Below are 20,606 nucleotides of genomic sequence, written 5' to 3'. Positions count from 1 at the left end.
TTACTGTTCGTCGCAATAATTCTATAGTTTTTTTTCTATAAAATTTTGGTCGTCAGTTAGTGCTATTTTTTGTACATTATTTATTACAACACGTGAATTTCAAAACGTATATTTAATTTATCCATTTTGACGCACCCAAATCATCAGTTTTCGTTGCAAATACACATGGCTTTTATCTTCACTCTTTTTTTTTCTGTTGCTGCAGTGAATTTCACAGTTTATTTTTAAATTTTTTTTTTGTGTGATGACGACGTAGAAAGCAGGGCAATTCCATATGTGACGGAATGACATTTTGACTTGCAAAATAACAATTAATTGAAGTTTCTATGTATCTAATTTCAAATAAAAAAAACTTTTTCTCATGCATATCATTATTATTGGCATAATTCGCTTCATAAACTAAAAAAACAGGATTTTCTATCTTTTTTACTTTTAATTTTACGAACTTTTTATTTGCGTGACGGAATGACATTTTGGCAACCAAGATTTTGGCATGCTGCTTAGAACTGGTAGTTTCTGCGAATTTTGCAGCAATTATTTTTTTGAACTATTTTGTACTTTTAGTATAATGTGTAAGCAATGTAAAATGTGAATTTGGAAAATTAACCTCAGGTTGGCTAGCAGTTATCAACATCTATTTGCTGTGACGGAATGACCGTGACGGAATGACAAAAAGTTTAGTAGAAGAAAGTCTTCATTTAAAAAATGTTTTATTAATATGTAAATGATAATCAGAATGTAACAGATAAACAGAATTAATATTTATGTAAGAATTAGTAAAAATTTCAACAGTTTGAAAGTTAGGCTGTCTTTGAAGAGGTTTTATATCTAACTTGCCAATGTCACATCTTATCTTCGTTCTCAGGAAATTTATGCATTATTAAGACATGTGACGGTATGACGTAAAAGAAGTTACTTTTATTTTATATATTAAACTTAAAATGATAATGTTTTAAATATTTAAATTTTGTACTATATCCATATTTTTATCAAAATATTGCAAAAGAAAGATACATTTCTTTTATTTTATAAGTATTTTTCAAGAAAACAATTTGAGCACAAATGTGAACAATTCACTTGTCAGCGATGTGATTACTTTAGAATGCTGCCAGATTCAAAAAATTTTAAATTATCAAAAATAAAACGGCAACATGTAGACTTTGGCTATTTTTGAACATATTTTTAAAATTAAAATATGCAATTCATAAAAAAAAAATTTAACTTAAAAGTTGACACTTCCGTGGAATTGCCCAGCATGAAAATGGAGGAATGTGTCATTTCTTTCAGTATATATGTTCTTAATCCATATGAATGTAAAAAACTCCTTTTCCATGTACAAAAAGAAAAAAAAGTACTAAAAAAAACTATACGTTGAAAAAATATACCAGAAATTTTCTTCTAAATCCAGTAACATCTGAAAATGCTTCAAAATAAATGCCTTACATAATTAATATTAAGTGTTTTTATTAGTTTAATATTTTCAAATTTTTAAAAAGCTCTCTTTACTGTGTTTTTTTGATTAACTCGTGGACTGAAATATGTCATCGAAATCAGAAAGGAATTTGCTAAGCTGAAGAGATCAAAATAAATTGAAAATTTATAATTGTTCGCTTAAACCGTGTTTGCTTGTCAAGAAATCAGGTGGTTAAAGAACTATTGCTGTTTGTAAAATGATGTTTTTTTTTAATTTTATGTTATAACCTCCTGATTTATGAATGAAAAATTTACTTAATGAATGAATGTATGTTAATAAAATTATTTTTTTATTAATTTCTTTTTTCAATTATAAATCTTTTTAGAAAATTAATGTGTTTTACAAATTATTTTTAAATGAAAAATTTAAATACTGAACAAATTAATATACTTTTTGTTACATTAGTTAGTTTTATTGACTTGCTAAAATTTAGCATGATCATCGGCTATATACATTGTTATTTTAAAATAGTTTATTTGTGTGTTAATTTAATGTTTGTAATCCATTTTGATGTTTATATAAATGGCTTTAAATTCTTTAGGGCTGTTTATCAAGAATATCTGAGAAAATTGAGAAACATCTCTTTACTCTAATTGTGGCTGGAATCAGCATAGCAGTTATTCAGGTAAGAGGAGAATTAATTTCCAATCGTGTGGATTAATTTTATGTGCCATTATTTGTTATTTTACATTGGTATTGCTAACTGTAATTATTCTACACCCATTTTAAACTATCAAACTTGTATGTATTTTAATGTAGCATTATAACAATTTGTCTTCTTTGTGAAAATATCAGCATAGTATTATGTTGATATTTTCTATATTAATACTTTCTAAATTAATACTTTCTTTATTAATACTTTAATACCAATGGCTAATTTTAAAAATGTAATAAATGTGTATCTTGTAATATTTACTTATTATCAAGCCTGTTGGTTGCGTTATTCAATCGTGATAGCATGTCCATTGATTGTGTAGTAATTTTCCAAATTTTCCTTTTTTATATATTTATTAAACATAACGATAGGAACACTAAACATAAACACAAAATAAACATAAAATTTTCCTGATTATGCATTATATATTCAAATCGGATTTTTCCGATTCCACGAGATGTTTATCTCGCCAGTACAAGTTTCATTCTGATTGAATTCTCCCTCGGTTAGGGAAGACGCCTAGTAGAAATCCCTTTTGTGGGGATTTAACCTTATTCGTGGCTTGAGTTGCCACATATCTGTTTACTGGTATTTAATTTTATTGAAAAATTAAGCACTGGTATCATATTCTGTCAGTCAGATATTTCTAGTTTAAAGACATCTATTTTGAGTTGAAATAATCCAAAATTGAATATCTCAACACAGATATTTAGGGTAATTGTATAAAGTTATAGAACTGGGGTTCTATCTCTAGTTGCAATTTAAAGCCTATCCAGCTTCAGATTGATTGGTACCAGCTTATCTGGGAAATAAATGTGGCCTGTGCACAATGCTGGCTACATTGCCACGATCATGTCATTGGTCAAGATATCGTGGAACCTCCATGACCCATGTTTTTCTTATTAAGTTATTTTATTTGCCAAAATGCAAGATCAGACTGAGAGTATGGAGCCCTTTAATGAACAAATTTTCAATGTTAGCATAATTGATCACCAGAATGAAGTGGTATTTATTTGTTACTCTAAAGTTATGACATACTTAATATTCTTCTAGCTTTTGCACTTGAGCAAGAAAACTAAGTATAATCAACAAGGATTTCTAACATGTGAAAATTGACATAATTCTTAACTAGTTATTGTACTTAGTAAACTTGAATTGTCACTCGTAATAAAGTCAGTAAATTTTTACTTTTTTGTTACTGAACTGTGCTCTCGTTTTATTTTTAATTTTTTAAAGTATTCAGTTTTATTGATTTCAATAATATAGAATCAAATACGCCTTAAATTCTGTGGATAAAATGTTTCATATTTATTTTTCTCATCCATATCTATGAATTGAAAGGACTTAAGAAAGTTTCTTTTGTCTTCATGAATTGATTTGGTTGTGAAAGATAAATATTATTATGTTTATCAAAGGGGTTTCGCATGGTTATTTTTTTGAACTAGACTCGGTGGAAATAGTTAAGTTAAATTATTTTTTATGCTATCAAAACACAAAATATAAAAATAATGAAAATAAATTTTTTTTTCAAAATAGAACATGTTGAATTAATGGGTTTAAATATAGTTTTTTGAAGATTGCATTGTTTGTCTTGCAAATAAGTTCAAAGGCAGTAAGGTAATGCTCATTAAACAGTGTTTCATTTTTTGATTAACCATTAGATTACACTTAATTTAATAGAATTCTTTAATATTTACAACTTGTTATTAATTTAATATTTACAATTAATTTAATATTTACAATTCATTATTATTATATAAAATCTTCTAATGTAACAAATGTGATTATTAACATATGTATTATATTAACATATAATTTTTAAATATATAGTTCAGGGGTATGTTCAGGAGAATTTTGAGCCCTTTTACCTACCTTTCACAAAACAATTTATCCTAAAAGGTGGACCTTTAACAAGATACTGGAATTAACTAGGAATATTGACCCTTTACAAAATAATTTATCTGAAAAAATGGACCTTTTACAAAAGTGGAATTATTGTGATTATGGACCTTTCTCAAAATATTTTATCTTAAAAAACAGGATTATTCCTTAAATAAAAAATTTAAAAAATTAATCATTTTAGAAAAGGACCTTTCATAAAAATATTTTTTTCAAAAATGGAGCTGAAAAATCTCATTAATTGAGCTTTGCATGTTGTAAGAGAGGGGTGTATGTAAATATGGTTAAATGAACTTATTATGTATTTAAAGGAAAAAGAGCCTTTTGTATTAACTGAGTAATTTGTTATTAAGTATTTTGAACAGTCGGAATTGTCTCAATAATACTTCAGGAAATATGATATGATTAAAAACATGACTACAGATGTATGAAAAAAAGTGAAAAAGAAGATATGGCTTTAATAAAATGGTTTTGTGCAGTGCTGCTTTCTCCTATAGAAAGCCATCACGATGACATATTTGTCACCATATGTGTTATACCTATAATAACTGCAAAATAATAGCATAGCACAGAAACAAAGATTTACTACATGATTAAAATTTACACATATATACCTGTGCATTGTAAATAAATAATTAAAAAAAAAAGACCAACTTTGGTTTTAGGAGAACCCTGATTCAATCGCAGAGTTTGTAGTTCTGATATTTCTTATAAAAATATTTTGTCATTATTTGACCTGGTTTTTAGCTGTTTCTTTTAATAACTATGATTTTTGTGTGTTTAGAACATCATACTTTTTATGCTAATATAAAAATTTTATGATTGGGCTAATACTACTAGTTTAAATTCAGATTTAAAATGTAATTTATTTGAAGAAACAAAATATTAAAATTTAGTATCTAACATCTTTTTACTTTTGTTAAGTTGTTAGTAAAAATTAGGAAATTCAACTTAGAGACTCAACAATTCAAATTTTCAGGCATGTGGCGGTATCCACAGAATTTATTGTTTAAATTTTTTTAAATTCAGTTATTTTATGAAAAATATTATCAAATTTTAAGGTGATATCTTCTGAGGTCATGTGCTTATTTATTATTTTGAGCAAATGTAGTAATATATATTGTAGAGCCGAGATTTTAAAAAAAATGGTCAATTCCAATCAATTTGAAATTTTTAATAAAATTGAATTAAATGTGAAATTTTTTAATAACCCATTGAAATTTTTAGTGGCAAATTGTGGGATTATCCAAAAAATTAGTTTGGTACAAAAATGTTAAGCAGCATAATAGCTAGAAAAAAATGTGAATAAATGTGAAATGAAAGCACAAATAAAAGTATCGAAAAGTACATACTCTAGTTTTGATTCCATGAATAAGAACCTTCTACGGTGTCTAAACGTCAAATGATGATTGAAAAAAAAATACAAGTCAGTCCCATTAATGGTGGTTTAAACAGATTGGGCTGATACTACTAAAATAGTAAAAGAAGGGAGATGGAAAAATAAAAAACTGTTGTGAGAGAGCTCTCTTTTCATTTGGAGATTATTGAAACTCTACCTTAAAATTATTTGATTGAAGAAGTCTTAAACTCAGTTAAAAATTTTAATTAAAAAATTGGTATGAATGAATATTAATTAATTGATGCTAGTTATTTTTATATGGTTTTTAAACTATTATGAGTTGTTCTGTGCTTTTTTTTTAACAAAATCATGCCAGAAATCGTAAAACTTTCTGTTCTAAATAAATGAATTTTGAAATTAAAAATAGTATGTTTTATTATGCTTTCGCAATAAAATTTGCCTTTATCATATTTATTCTACTTTTTTTTTGTCTGTCATTTGCCTTTTTTAAAAGTACTCCGGTACATGTATACTGTGCTGATAAATGTACTGATTTTTTTTAAAAAATATTCTGATTTTTACTTTGGCTCACTACTAGGCATGTAATTGCCTCCATCCCTACTTATGGCTATGTTACAAAAATTCAAAATGTGTAACTAAGTTAATATATTAATGGAATTATTTTTCTTTGCATTGGCAGAATTTGCTGTCAAATTGTTACAAGTTGAATAAACACCCTTATATTATTAATTTCTTTTTATTTATTTTTTCTAGATCTTTGGATTTGTGTTTTCATTGGTTTTGTGCTGTGCTGTATCTGGACGGGATTATTAAAAATCTGTGAAGTACGGAAAGTCTTTCTAAACTTAAATAATGCTTTAAATATGTTCACATGTAAATATTTTTGAAAAACTAAAATTTAATTATATTTTTGTTAAAATATTTTACAGTGACGCATACAAACAAATTGAAATATTAACCAATTTTTTTTAAAAATTACGTTAAATTTTGTTGTATTTTTTTTTTTTTTTTGTCTTTTTTTTCCTGATGATCAGTACAATTTTAAAGCTAATTTTTTAAAATGTGACAGTATTTTTAAAACAAAATTAAAACCAATGCCAAAACAATTAAATTTTATTAATGTTTTCTTCTTCAGTTTTTGAATTGAAATAATTTTTAGTTTTAATCATTCAAAATTTGAATTTATTTATTTGAATATTCTAAAGTATAAAATTATTTAGAATGATGAATAATTTTTAAATTTTTATAATTACAATAATTAACTTTAAATTGCACATTGTCTACCACTTCAACTAAATTTTGCAAGAAATCTTAGCAATCTTTTTGACATGCTTTTAAGTTTATAGTCTTTTAGATACTGTCTGTGATGTCTGTTAACTTATATTTATCTACATTCTTTGCTTTCATTTTTAGCTTTCAGCACATAATTGTAAACCATGATTGTAATTGCTGTCAAATTATTTTAAGTAGAATAATAATGTGAAATACAGTAAAGCGCTTGATTATCAACAAACATTTCATCACTATTACAGCTGACGTTACCCGAGAAATCTATAAAATCTGACTGCTAAGAGATAAAAAATAATTATTGCAATGATTTTTTAAATGGTATTGTTTTGGTATTAATTTTAGAAATTTAAAACTCTAAGTTTTTTTAAAATTTTGTCAGATTTACTACCTATTTTGTGTAATTTTACTCATAGTTATATGTTTAGACACTTAAAAAGGTCATTGTATTTTATGATGAATTAGATTTTTTGACATGTTCCTGGTCTTGAGGGTGTCCGATGATCAGAGTTCTACTGTACATTTAAATTTATTCTATGTGACATTTTAAAGTGTATTTTATAAATTTCTAAAATATATATCTTTCTCTACAAAGACTAAATAGTATGTCTGATAATTCTTAAGACTTATCTAAATTATCTGTGAATAAAATTGCAAATGTTTATTTTTATTATACTCAAGAATAAAGGCTGAAAATATGTATTATGCTGCTCAGTTTTAAAATGTCTGATTTTATTTTCTACAAAAAATGTATAAAATGTCACTCTGCTGTATTTTTGCTTAAATGTGCCTTATTAAATTTACATTATATCAAAGGACAGCTATTGTAATGTCTCAATCATGCTCTTGATAATACAAATGTATTTCCTTACTGCATTTTTATTATTATATTTTATTTGTAAATATTAACATAATTCATTTATCTGTAATGGTCGCCTGGTATATGTATAATTTATTAGGCAATCATGCAGACTTTTCATCTTTTTTGGGGTTTCAACTTGCATTTTTTGTGTGCATCTTATGGTATATTTGAGCATGTACATTCTTTCCATTGTGTGTTTTTTTTCTCTGTATTTTTTAACGTAATAAATAAAAAATTCAAAAAGTATCTTGAAACAGTTTTTATGTTTGTGCAATGTTTTATTTGGAGAAGTAAACATTATAGTTTATTATGTTTTTTGAAATTTTTTTTTTTTATCTCTACTACCCATAAGGCTTCATGTGTGTAGCTTTATTATTTTTTTGGGGGTTAGAAGTTAATCCAGGGAAAGCAAATTCTGCGTGCTTCAGTTTGGAAATTATTTATTTATTTAAGTATAATAAAAATTTTTATTAAATGGGAATAAGCAGATGATTGTCGGTAAAAAATAATAATAAGCACCAAAACACTTATTCTTTGTTTTGGTGTATTTATCAATTTAAGATGCATTCTCAGTAAAGTTATAAAATTAAACAAGCTTATTAAGTTTGTTATGATTTTTATGTAGTTTTTCACACTGAATCAGTTGAGGTTAACTTTGAGACTATTGAGCTTATTGTTTCTAAGATACAAGGATTTTATGTAAAACAAATGCAATTTGTAGCTACTAACCTAATAGGTGTTGCTATCTAAACAAGTGAAGCTATGTTCCATGCCTATTTTTTATTGCTGTATCGAATTAAACTTCTTAAGTACGTGTTTTACATTTCTTTCTAGTGGCTATTTAGATATGTAAGATATATTTTTGATGTAATTTTTTATGTTTATTTGAATGAAACAATTCTCGAATCGGTAGGATCAATACAAAAATATATTGAAAATTATACCTCACTTGCTTGTATAGCAATTTAAGATACGTAAATAAAGGTATGGTTATAAAATAGTAATTTTAGTTCTTATAATCCTTGTAACTTCTAAACTATTAGTCTGATTGTCTTGTGTTCGGTTTAACGTAAAAAAATTACATCGGGAATAGAGTCTCATTTGTCTAAGCAATCATTAGATAGCAGTTTAAAAAGAGTACATGAGTACAAGCAAACAGTAATATTTTTGTTAATTTTAAGTCTGTGTAAAAAATACATAGGAAGCAATCATAGATCTAAAAATATATACAAGTTTGAGCATTAATTCCTTATAAATTCTAAATACAGTACACTCTTGATTATCCGTGCGCGGATTATCCATGCTCATTCCGGAGTCACACAAAAAATATAAAGAGAAACTTTTTCAGGCTTAAAAAAATTTGATTCATGAAGTTATAACAGTACCAAATTTTTGGAAAGCAATATTCGCTATTGGATTGCAGTATATGGAACAAATCGTCTATGTTATCACGATCGTGGAGAAAGATGGTACCGCTTGATGAACAATCCTCTTCAGATGTTCAAGAAAAATATGATAACAGTATTCTCGAACAAGCAAAAGAAATCTAAGGTTTCGAAATTCTTTATGAAGAAAATTTAGAAGATTGGTTTCAAAGTGATGCATGTGAGCCTGGCTTCCAGTATTCGACTGATGAAGACATCGTTATGTTGTTAAATCAAATAGTGATGATAGTAACTGATGCCGAAGATGTAGTAAATGAATGAAATATAATTTCTCATTCTGCTGCTCTGTGGAAACTTTATTAGATTATATGGGAGGATTTGATTACGGTGACATTACTGCGGTTCGTAAAATATGTGTATCGATGTATGGCGATGACGCATTACACATTTTTTAATAAGGAAAATTCCTAGTTTGATGTTATGCATGCAAATGTCAGTAAATTTTATATTTTTTGTACTGATATTGAATTTTTCTTTAATAAAAGGAGTTTTCGGATTATCCGTGTTTTTCCATTGTCCGTGCGACCTGTCCCGGTGATTAACCCGGATAATCGGGAGTGCACTGTAGTTCGATTATCTCGAGGTTGGTTTCATTCGATTCGGTTTAAAAAACTATCTTTATATTCATATGATTTGTCTAAAAAGCTGTGTGTAAGTTTTTTCCCCTTTTCCCTCCTGCCCAAAATCGACACGCAGGGTCGAGCAACTTTTTACCGTTTACTATGAAGAGGGTACTCGATAGTTTGCTTCAGTTTGAACTTCTTTTTTTTGGGGATCTCCAGATTTTTCAATTTTTGAGCTGTTTCTACTGTACTATTAGCAGTTTAGCATGATGTATATAGGTTATCATGTTCGAGAAGTCTCTCTTGAAAAATGTCAAATAATCAATATAATTTGTGTTAAAATGGTTCACTGTTAAATATAAAGTATATTTAATTCGTATAAATGTTGTTAAAACTCATAAAAAATAATTGCTTCACATTTTTTTTAATCCGAAGTACAAAAAGTTATTACATCATTCTGAAGTTTTACCCAAGTTCATTAAACCTATGTCTGGAAGGAGATTAGCACTGTTAGATGTAAAACTAATAACTATAACTCTTATTGATTTACATTGGTACATAATTTATTCGAAAATTAATACAGGATTTAAGACTTTTTAAAAATATTTCTTTTGAAATAAACTTTCCAATGATGTGTCATAGTTCTTTCCGATTTAAAATTTGCTCCCCATTTTATTTTACAAACCGGGGGGGGGGGGGGGGGTACATTTTTAGCATATTAAAAATTAAGTTTTTTTATTTAAAAAAAGGTTGAATACATTTATTTTAGTCTTTTGGTTTGATTTTGATCCTGCGGTGAGGTTGACATGATATACACACCAAACATTTGTCATTTTAATTTTGAGAATAAACGACTGATGTTCAAATTTTGGTAAGTGTTCTAGTTCATATCCTGTTATGTAAAATGTATTGAATGTGTAAATGAATGTCAGTTTTTGTTTGAATTGAGGAAACCCTAACATAAATTATATTATTATGGTATTATACCTGTACGAAAATTTAAATAATTTAACTTTTGCCAATGAAAAAAATGTAGTCATTCAGTAAATAATTTCCTTGTTAATGTTGAAACAGTTCAAATGATCAAGAACATTTCTGATGTGTAATAATTTTATTATGATAGGTGTTTTTAACTAATTATAAAATGAATCTATAAATGGTTAAAAAAATATATGATATGAATATAGTTTAAGCATACAAGATTTAATTGTACAAAGTGTAGAATGTAATTCATGAAAGGAGAGGAAACACGATCATAATTAAAAACAATAACATGAACAAGAAACATGAAACAAGCAAAAAAGAAAAAAAAAATCTGCACAATTTCTAAGTCTAAGCAACGAAGATGACTGTTTTTAGAGAAAGCCTTTCAAATCTGCATGTCTATAGCTTCTGAGCTTTCCCCAAATTATGAATTTAAGTGATAGGAAAAGATAGCAACTAATTACTACACAACATCTTAGACTACTAAATTAATGTAACAAGTTCACTAACAACAAAAATAAGCAAAATTTTAAATTGATTCAAAGCATATGAATGAAATTGGAGAAAGCTGTACACAGTACATACAAACATAAATTATTATTAAAGAGAAAAAAAAAACATAGGCAAGAAAAATATTTCAGAACGCAACATAAGTAAATGTCTCAACTTTAACACTAATCTACAATAGCTGTTTGATTTTGTTAAAAGTGAGTGTGAAAATAAGTAAAACTTCCAAAATATGTATTTTAGAAAATTTTCCAAATTACGTAAAAGTTATCAATAACTTTAACAATCTCTTTATTAATTGATGAAAATCAGTCGCGAATTAATGAAAATTTTAATATTAATGTTTAATTTTAAAGAATGTCCTTAATGATCAAAATAAGGTATTTTTCCTAAAAACTGTTACATTTAAGTTTAATTACTACTGTTTCATTGAATTCATTAAAATGCTTTATAACCTTAAGTATTTTAATTGTTTTTCTATTTAATCATTATTAAGTTGATAACTTTTCATCATGATAAATTTCATTTAATGTTTTTGGTGAGAATGGACAACTTTGAGCAAATTAGTGATTCACTTTCCTAATATGTGACACATAAAACTAAAGTGCCGAATAATAAATCCTTTTTCTTATATTTCAATTAATAGAATAATTAGATGCCATATCATCAGTTGGTAAGTGCACCTACTTCTATAAGCTGCTTCAGAATAATAAGCCAAATAGAAAAGACAAAGTAAGCATAAAAAAGGAATTACAAAAACATGTTGGAACATGGGGCCACTATTGATACCCGCAGCTGCTAAAAGGGTTCGCAAATTGAACGTTTATCTGCCAGCGAAGGTGCGTCATTCCATGCAGCATCGACGCCATAAGCATTTTCAGGAGTCTGGCACGAATGTTGAGCATCTTCTGTTACATTGGTCGTAAATGTGCCTTCAGGAGTCTGACGATAAAGTTGAGCATCTTCTGTTACATTGGTCGTAAATGTGCTTTCAGGTGTATGACGATAACGTTGTGCATCTTCTGTTGTTATATTGGACGTAAATGTGTGTGCTGGAGTCTGGCAAAAACGTCGAGTATCTTCTGTTGTTGTATCGGGAGTAAATGCATTTTGAGGAGTCTGACAAAAACGTTGAACATCTTCTGTTATTGTATTGGTTATAAAAATGGAAATGCAGTATAAATAAAATTGTGTTAGATCAATTTTTGTTCATTGTCTTTGCATATCGTGCAATTTGTGACTCTTGGATAGAGTTTTGTGAAATCCCATTCTTTTGTATGCCTGTTTTGTCTTTTCATATTGATCAACTTTGAAGCATCCCATACAAAGGAAAGAATAGAAAACATATCTCTTAAGTTTTAATTTTAAACATGATATAAAACCTTATGATGCTAAAATCCATAAATCATAATGTTCGTCTTTAATTCATATTAGCATCAAGGTATGAAATTATGAAAATATAGTGAATGATTCGTTGAATGGAATATGCATGATATTGCAAATGTGATTCTGATCAAGTTTTCAATAAATTTTTATTAGTTTAGAGTTGATTATACTGTGCGGCATTCATCAATTGACTTTCAATGCTGACAGTTTCTAAACAGGTAACATGACTAGATGATATAAATGCAAGACTTTGCAATCTTAAAACGTTAGCAATAAACATTTCGTCGCTGTTTGTCTTGAAATTAATTAAAGTCTTCAAGTCATTATTCCGATTTGTCTGAAGCTCAGGTAATGTTAGAGAGATTTATATATCGTATCTGCATCCTCGTGAACGTATCATCCTGTGTACATACATTTTATTATCACATATTTATTTAAAAAGATATTCACTTTTTTTTCATGGTAAATTGTTTGCTTTCTTATTTTTTTTAATTCATTGAATCTTTTCAATTTTCTAATAATTTCATTTGCATTTTTTTACCATAAAACTCTGGCGAATATTGTTTTTTTTTTACCAATTGATGTTCTTAGATAATTTCATTCAGAAATATTCTTAAAACTCCATTGCATCATGATGATTCTTTGGAGCAGTTGAATATGTATTGGACAAAACATATTAATTAAAAAATTGACTTTTTTTTATCATAAGTGCTAAAGCCAAATCAAAATTCAGTCTATATTTTAAAAAGAATTTAAATGTAGGGTGTTTTTATTTATTGTGCTAATATTGTTTCTTTAGCTTCATTCTTAGCTTCTTTATTCACTTACTATTAAAATAACTTCACACTTCTTTACACAGGCATATTGCAAATACCATTCCAAAAATCTATTTAAAAAACAAAAATAATATTAGATTACATATCATTTTAAATCATAATAGTATTTACATTAAAATTTCTCGCATCATTATTTAATGTTATTTTTTAAGAATTTTAAATTCGACCGAAAAGTTAATTAATAGAAATTAGAAATTATCATTATTAGTTAAATGTGTATTAAGAATAAGTCGTAAGAAAATTGATAAGGAAGTGGGATAAATGAAATTAGCTACCTCGATAACTGCAACTCCGCAACCTATCGCTACAAAAATAATGCTTGTTTGCTTTATAAACTCTTCTAGCTTTGCTATGCAACCCTAAAAGTATAAAAAAAATCAAAACAATTTTATTATGAATACATTTTTTAATGATTTAATCTATACAATATCAGAAATGAAAATAATTTCTAACTGCAGTGCACACACACGAAACAGAAACAAAACAAAAAATGTTACACCTTCAAAAGAAGGTAACACTGGGGAGATTTATGACAATATTTGATCTTGCCTAATTCGGGAGTAGGGTTTTTAAATTTGAAATTATTTTTACTCCTAAAGCTACAGATTTTTCTAATAACATTTTTCGTCGAAATGTACAAGTTTAAAAACGTTATATATAACAGGGGGTTGCATAAATGTTGCGACAAACTTCTAGGGGAATCAGAGCGCATCATCATAATTAAAACTGCGTAAGAACACATGCCCAGAAATGTCATCGTGTGCCGCTAGGGACGCCTTCCTATTATGGTCTGTTTCTTCTTGTTTCTGAACAAGTCATAATAGGGAAGCGTCCCTAGCATCGTACGACAGCATTCTGACATGTGTTCTTATGCAGTTTTAATCCTGATTATGTGCCCTAATTCCCCTATACGTTTCTCACAACATTTATGCGACCTTTTGTTATCTATAGCGTTTTTAAACTAGTGCATTTTGACAAAAAGAAATGTCATGAGAAGGAAGAAAGAAAGACATCTGTAGCTTGGAGAGAGAAACCGATTGCAAATTTGAAATTGACAATACAAAAAAAGTATCTCAGATCAGTTAAAAAAAATTACCTGCTATAATCAATTTGGGCTTATTTTTTTATGCGAAAAAGTATTTTCTTTAAATAAAATTACCCTTTTTGGCCAAAGTATTCTGATACTGAGCTTTTAAAATATTGCAACAGGAATAGCCGCAATTTGAAAAATTAAGTTCCGATCGTTAAATGAAAAGGCTATTAAAAAGTTTGGGTTCTTTAATACAAGTTTTAGATTTCTCGTTTTTTTTTTTTCAAGGTTTGTGGCAACTTGCAAAATATAAGATGTATTTATAAACAAAATAAAGAATAAAAATATGATTAAAAACCAAAAATATATTTGCAAATAATTACCGTTATGTGGGGCTACTTTGTGCTTATTCGAATTTGGCACTTTTCAAGTGGTGCTATTCAGTATTATGTTTTTTTCAAGTTAAAAATATGTGAAATTTAAAGATAGAAGTCTCCTCTATTACTACAAATATCTTTTCGAATTTTAAAACAATCTCAGAGTGTGTTTTGTTTATCCAATGTCAACAACTTTCTGAGAACGTCGGATGTCGAAAAGTGTGCGTGGCAACTTTAGCTGTGAAATGCAAAGACGTTGATAAAACAATTGTCATAAGTGCAAAGTTTTTTATTTATATATTAATAAACAATTACATCATGTTAGCGTTAAAAAAAATTTAAAATTAATAACAAATAAACTGAAAATGAAAAAAAATGCACTGTGGGGCTACTTTGTGCAAAATTTCATTCGTTTTTTTTTTCGACAGAAAAATTGTCAGATGTTATAAAAAAATATCTTGAACGAGAAACTACCGTGATTACACTTTAGAAAAGCTGCAACAATGTTTGCAAGCAGTTGCTGGTGGTATGTCGATTGCAGAAGCTTCTCGGAAATACAAAATCCACAGAAATACTATCTTTAATAAAATTCACAAGAAACACGTGAAACGTGCTGGAAAACTATTATTTTTCTTCTACAAAGATTTTTCTAATGAATTAATCAAACGATTTAACAAATAAAAATATATTTTATAGGACATCAGATGATTTTGATAGAAACTGAAGAGCAAGTTCTGTCATGTTCATTCAAGCATGTTATGTTCAAATTTATCAATATTATAAATGTTAATGAATATGTAATAATTATTATTTTTGAAATTTCATCCATTTCAATGTTCAAAAATGTATATGGTTTCCTTTTGTTTAAACTCAAATGTTTTGAAATAAACATTCTTTTTAAGAAAAAATTCTATATAAAAAATGGTTTTTCAACACTGAAAATTATTTTCAAATTAATATCTTTACATATCTCGATGTTTTTGTTACTAAAAATGTCAACAATTAACTTTTTTAATAATTTTATATCAATATTTTGCTAAAAAAATGATTATTAAGCTGAATTCCTCTCGCTGCACAAAGTAGCCCTACTTAGGGGCTACTCTGTGCAAGGTATGTTTTGACTTATTATTTGTAAATATTACATACAAATAATACCAATATTGATCAAATTCACTCGTCTGAGTTCAGTTATGAATATAATATCGATAAATTTCACTAAAGATTGAATTAACATAGTTTTTTTACATGTCAAAGTTCAAAAACTGCGAAATCCTGCACAAAGTAGCCCCACATGACGGTATGGAAAAATTTGATGCAAAAATTTAATTTATTGATAAATTTCATAACAACCGAAAATTTTTTGAATCAAAAATTGAAATTTTTTGAATTGACTTATCACCATAATTAATAATTTGTCAAAAATGTTCCTAATTTAAGCACACGACCTTTTTTCAATAATCCATTATATGTATAAAATGGCAACTTAATTATTTATTTTTAGCATTTATTTGAAAAGTTAAGACTTTCGTCTCAACCGTATTGTGTTATATATTTCAATATCGATTTGAAATCATTCGATTGTAGCGTAGTCGTCGAATTATTTTAAATCGGTATAGATTCAGAAATACCGGTATAGACCGGTATTTCTGTCACAACCGGTATAGAAACAAAATATTTTAACTAATTACCATCGATCAAAGATATTTATAATTTAAATAGTTGTGTTATATCTGACCAACTGAATTCTTAAAATTAATGCGAAATTAAAGCCTATAAAATTTACACTACCCTGTATTGTGTATACATTTTTTGTGACTTTTTAATACTAAAGGTGGTAGCCAGTAATAGGAAATATCTGTTTTGTTTTAGTAATTAATAAATTACAAAATTTATATTAATTAACTTATATAACGTTTCGTTCAACTTATATTAGTTTATAAAACTTTTTTTTAATGGAAAGAAAAATTAGTTCTCGGTTTACTCATCGACATTTTAGAACATAATTTTATGCACGTAAAATTTTATTTCACAGAATTACGAAATATATTATTTCATTAAATATAAAAAAAAATACTTTTGGCAGTTAATTTGATTTAGAAATGCATCATGCAAGAATTCTATTACGAGAAATTAGTTTTTATCGTGATCATATTGTCCTACTTTATAAGCTATTAAGTTCTTCCGTAGGTTTTCTAACCAGGAAGTGCTTCATAGATGAAAAAAAGAATTCATTTAAATTAATTTTGTTTAAACTTTCAAGTATACCAGAATGGCACGAATAAATGGCATAGGAAGAAAATACTATTCATGCTGCTATGCATGTTGTTTTTTGCTATGCATATTGCTTTATATTATCAGTTACGCAGTAATGGTTCGCAAGTTTGTACAAAATTTAAAATATATTTCTAAATTTTTTCTTCCAATATTGCGTAATTTATTTATACTTTATAACATTAAGGAACAGTAACCTTAAGTAAATAACGCGTGTCTTCCTTTTTATATCTGTTTTAAAGCAATGATATAATAAAGGAATAACCTTTGTCAGCGGCACCCAATTCCCCCCCCCCCTATGGAACCCTAAATAATCGACATCAACGTTCTTTTGGCGGCATTATAAATGAAAAAAAAAGTCATTAGCAGCTGTGTATATACTAAAAAAAGATAAGAAAAAAGAAAAGAGACAAGAAAGACGGAGAAAGACTTTAACTTTAAGTCTATCCATTCAGTGCTATTTGTAGTTATGAGTACTAAAACTTTCCTATAATTTTGGTCAGTTTAATTATCTCTTACAAACAATAACAGGAATTTCAACAACGTAAAGGTTTTTATGTTTTATCGAAAGGTTAAATAAGCACATAATAATTTTGACCGGATGAAGAACAGACGGAATTTTGCAAAAAAAGAGGTTATATTCACCCCTAAATGGCACATGATTATGTTTGATATTTTCGATAATACATCGAAGTAGGAATAATGCCTAAACCTATAACTTAGCTACTAAAAAAATTAGTTTTCATTAGTCATTATTATTTTAAGTCATTATTTTAGTACCTTTGTTCTTATTTTCGAAAATAGCAATAGCTTAAATTTTAAGATGAATTCATAAAGTTCTAATTGTTGCCATAAGTGCCAAAACTGTCACATAATTTTGGTCAGTTAAACTACCTCTTACAAACAATAACAGGAATTTTAACTGCGTAAAGATTTTGATGTTTTATCGAAAGGTTAAATAAGCACATAATAATTTTGACCGGATGAAGAACAGACGGAATTTTACAAAAAAATAGGTTATATTCACCCCTAAATGGCGCATGATTATGTCTGTCATCAGAATAATGCCTAAACCTATAACTTAGCCATTAAAACGAATTTTAGTCACATTGTTCGTGGAACAAAGAGCTGAAGAATTTTTTTTTCTCCCTATAGAGTTCGAAATTGATTCTCTAACTGAACAGCTACACTCATGAGACGTTATTCTTGAATGCCACAAAGGTAGCAGTTATTCTTTGAAGTTTGGGACGATTTTCCATCAATGATTGTTAGTGAGTTGAATTTGATGCAGTGCATAAAGAGTTATTGAAACTTAGTGCACATTGTTCCTAATTACTATGAAGCCTATTTGAAATGCAGGATTCGATTATTATCTTATGTATACTGATGATATGGGTAAGTTTTTGATGATAAATTTTATTCTTATAAAATAGGATAAAATGTTCTTATAATTACTTTAAGTTTTAAGCATAGTTCAACTTGTTTAAAAGCAAACAATTGTTCTTAAAAGAAAACAGGGTCATATTTTAAAAAAATAAATAAATAATAAATATCTTTTTTTGAAATAATGGGATATGCTATAGTCTTATAATTAAAAAAAACACAGAACAGTCTTATCAGTAAAACTTAAAAATATTCTTTCCATTTTTTTCTTCAAATGTTAGTTACGAATTAAATTTACAGCTAATTAACTTACGTTAGTTACAAATTTAAGTTGCTTTTTTTCCAGCTTATTTTGTAATGATTTTTGTTCCTTGAAAAGATGTAAGCAAAATAAGAATGAAGCAAATTTTAAATATAAGCTAATCCTATTTTTTATAGTATTCATATAATTCATGATAATTATCGATAATGAAATGATCGGCACTCTGGAGGCCACTATTATTTACTGATCAGGAAATTTTTAAAGTGTATCTTTTATACAACCAGATTATACAAAATATTTAATGTAATTATCACTATAAGTTAATCACTAATAATTTACTATAAGTTAATCAATGGCAATATATAAAATTGCAGCTTAAAAATACTTATTGACTGCATAAATCTTTTTTTTAATCTTCATAAAAAAACTATAATGAATAAAGTAAATCTATTATAATAAAGAAAGCAAAATTGGAATAGATAAAGAAGATTTTTATTATTATTATACCTCGTGATGGCGAAATAAATTGTTTTCTGTTGCTTTTTCTGACTGACACCAGCTACTATTCACGGGCTTTGGATCTAAATGATCATCGTTAGACAAAATGCAGCAAGTCTTGGATACGCTGTCACCTTTGCCTAAATTTTGAACTTTCCAAGTGCTTTCTTCATAATCCTCTGGTCCGAAAATTCCACAGCAGTTAAACTATTAATAAATGGATTAAAGAGATATTCATTAAATAAAAAAGGAATGAGATAATTAGTAAACAGTTTTTCTGTTATAATTTACATTTTACGCACATTTAAAATATATTTTTCATAATTTTGGTTTTCTAAGGTATAGTTCTTATAACCGCACATTTAGTAAAAAGTACAAAATTGAAAAGTAAATTTTATCTAATAAATGGTTTCTATGCCATGCTCTAAATAGTCAAGATAAATTAAACAATTTTACCTCGTTACTAAATTTTATCACAGATTATAAACCATACTTTATTATTACTTATTATTATTAATTTTACAAAATCTTTACCAAAGAGCTTGTATAAAAATTATAGAGTCTTGTTAGTGTTCCCATAGAGCCAGAAATTTGGTGACTTTTTTAATTTTATATTCTGGAAATTTTTTCCATATTTTTTTTCTCTCTGTATTATTGAATACAAACTGTGCTGCAATTTTCATATTTTGAAAATCCAATTTACAAATACAATGCTGAAATTGTAGTAAAATTTTTACAACATTTTAAAGAAGTGCTTTAGTTTTGGTTTTAACTAAATTGGAAATTATTGTGGTGTTGTTTCGAAAAATTTTGCTTAAAAAATACAATTAGTTGACAGCATGCTGAATTCTCTCTCGTCTAATTATGAAAACAACATATTGTTGTAAGAAAAAGAATTTCCTAATTTCATTTGCTTTTTATAAAAAATATTTTATTTTTTAATTTTCACTTGTTTTTAAGAAATGCTGGAATACTTCCACTACGTTCATAGAACACTGTAAAACAGTTAAATCAGTTATAAGTTTTGACTATCTTCACAGTATTTGACCGAAAATTACACATCATAATTTTTGCTTCATAATTAAGTTCAGATTTTCTAACAATTTCAAATTAATTTTTATTTTTATTTATTGTTTGCACTTTTTAAGATTTTTTTAAAAATATTCTTTGAATTTCAAGATTTTTAAAAACTCTTTTCAGAAAATAAAAATCTAAAAGAGCATTTTCTTTAAAATTACTTTTTCAATGAAATCTGAATTTTTGTATAAATAAGTTTCTCATTTTATTAAGATTAGTTTAACTAAAGCTTATGTCAAAATATTTAAAAAAAAAAATTTTATCAATATAATTGTAATGATGTTTTAGCGATCTTTTTACTGAAATTATGCTTATATACCAAATAAATATTTTTTAAAAAGCTCTAATCCTATTTTTTTAAAAAACTCTTTTTAAAATGTTCCTCAATGATAGCGTTTTTCAATATTACAGATATAGGGGTTCAACTACGTGATTAAATATTCAAAATCA

The 20,606-nt window shown here is 26.9% G+C and overlaps 3 protein-coding genes across 6 annotated transcripts in view; 2 read left to right on the top strand and 1 right to left on the bottom strand.

Annotated features, from left to right (window-relative positions):
* LOC107456921 (CD9 antigen) overlaps nucleotides 1-7,783 on the top strand; it is a 72,814-nt gene extending 65,031 nt beyond the window's left edge. For both annotated transcript variants that reach the window (XM_016074901.5, XM_016074900.3), the window contains exons 6-7: nucleotides 2,016-2,099; nucleotides 6,142-7,783. In XM_016074901.5, the coding sequence (XP_015930387.1) occupies nucleotides 2,016-2,099; nucleotides 6,142-6,201 (144 nt within the window). In that variant the 3' untranslated portion in view covers nucleotides 6,202-7,783. The remainder of the gene's footprint in view (nucleotides 1-2,015; nucleotides 2,100-6,141) is intronic.
* Nucleotides 7,784-10,637: 2,854 nt separating this feature from the next.
* Nucleotides 10,638-20,606, bottom strand: part of LOC107456926 (tetraspanin-18B) — a 54,326-nt gene continuing 44,357 nt past the window's right edge. For all 3 annotated transcript variants that reach the window (XM_016074914.4, XM_043045317.3, XM_016074913.4), the window contains exons 6-8: nucleotides 19,089-19,286; nucleotides 13,534-13,617; nucleotides 10,638-13,308 (exon numbers count right to left, since the gene is read on the bottom strand). In XM_016074914.4, the coding sequence (XP_015930400.1) occupies nucleotides 13,264-13,308; nucleotides 13,534-13,617; nucleotides 19,089-19,286 (327 nt within the window). In that variant the 3' untranslated portion in view covers nucleotides 10,638-13,263. The remainder of the gene's footprint in view (nucleotides 13,309-13,533; nucleotides 13,618-19,088; nucleotides 19,287-20,606) is intronic.
* LOC107456936 (uncharacterized) overlaps nucleotides 18,267-20,606 on the top strand; it is a 99,797-nt gene continuing 97,457 nt past the window's right edge. Inside the window, exon 1 of the mRNA XM_087161317.1 lies at nucleotides 18,267-18,331. The gene's annotated coding sequence lies outside the window, so the exon portion shown is untranslated. The remainder of the gene's footprint in view (nucleotides 18,332-20,606) is intronic.

The sequence above is a fragment of the Parasteatoda tepidariorum genome, chromosome 4, assembly GCF_982258835.1.
Source record: "Parasteatoda tepidariorum strain Cologne lab strain chromosome 4, Ptep-v5.0, whole genome shotgun sequence".
Classification (NCBI taxonomy): domain Eukaryota; kingdom Metazoa; phylum Arthropoda; class Arachnida; order Araneae; family Theridiidae; genus Parasteatoda; species Parasteatoda tepidariorum.
The sequence above is the reverse complement of the archived record's forward strand: the minus strand, read 5'-3'. Positions and strand labels throughout refer to the sequence as shown.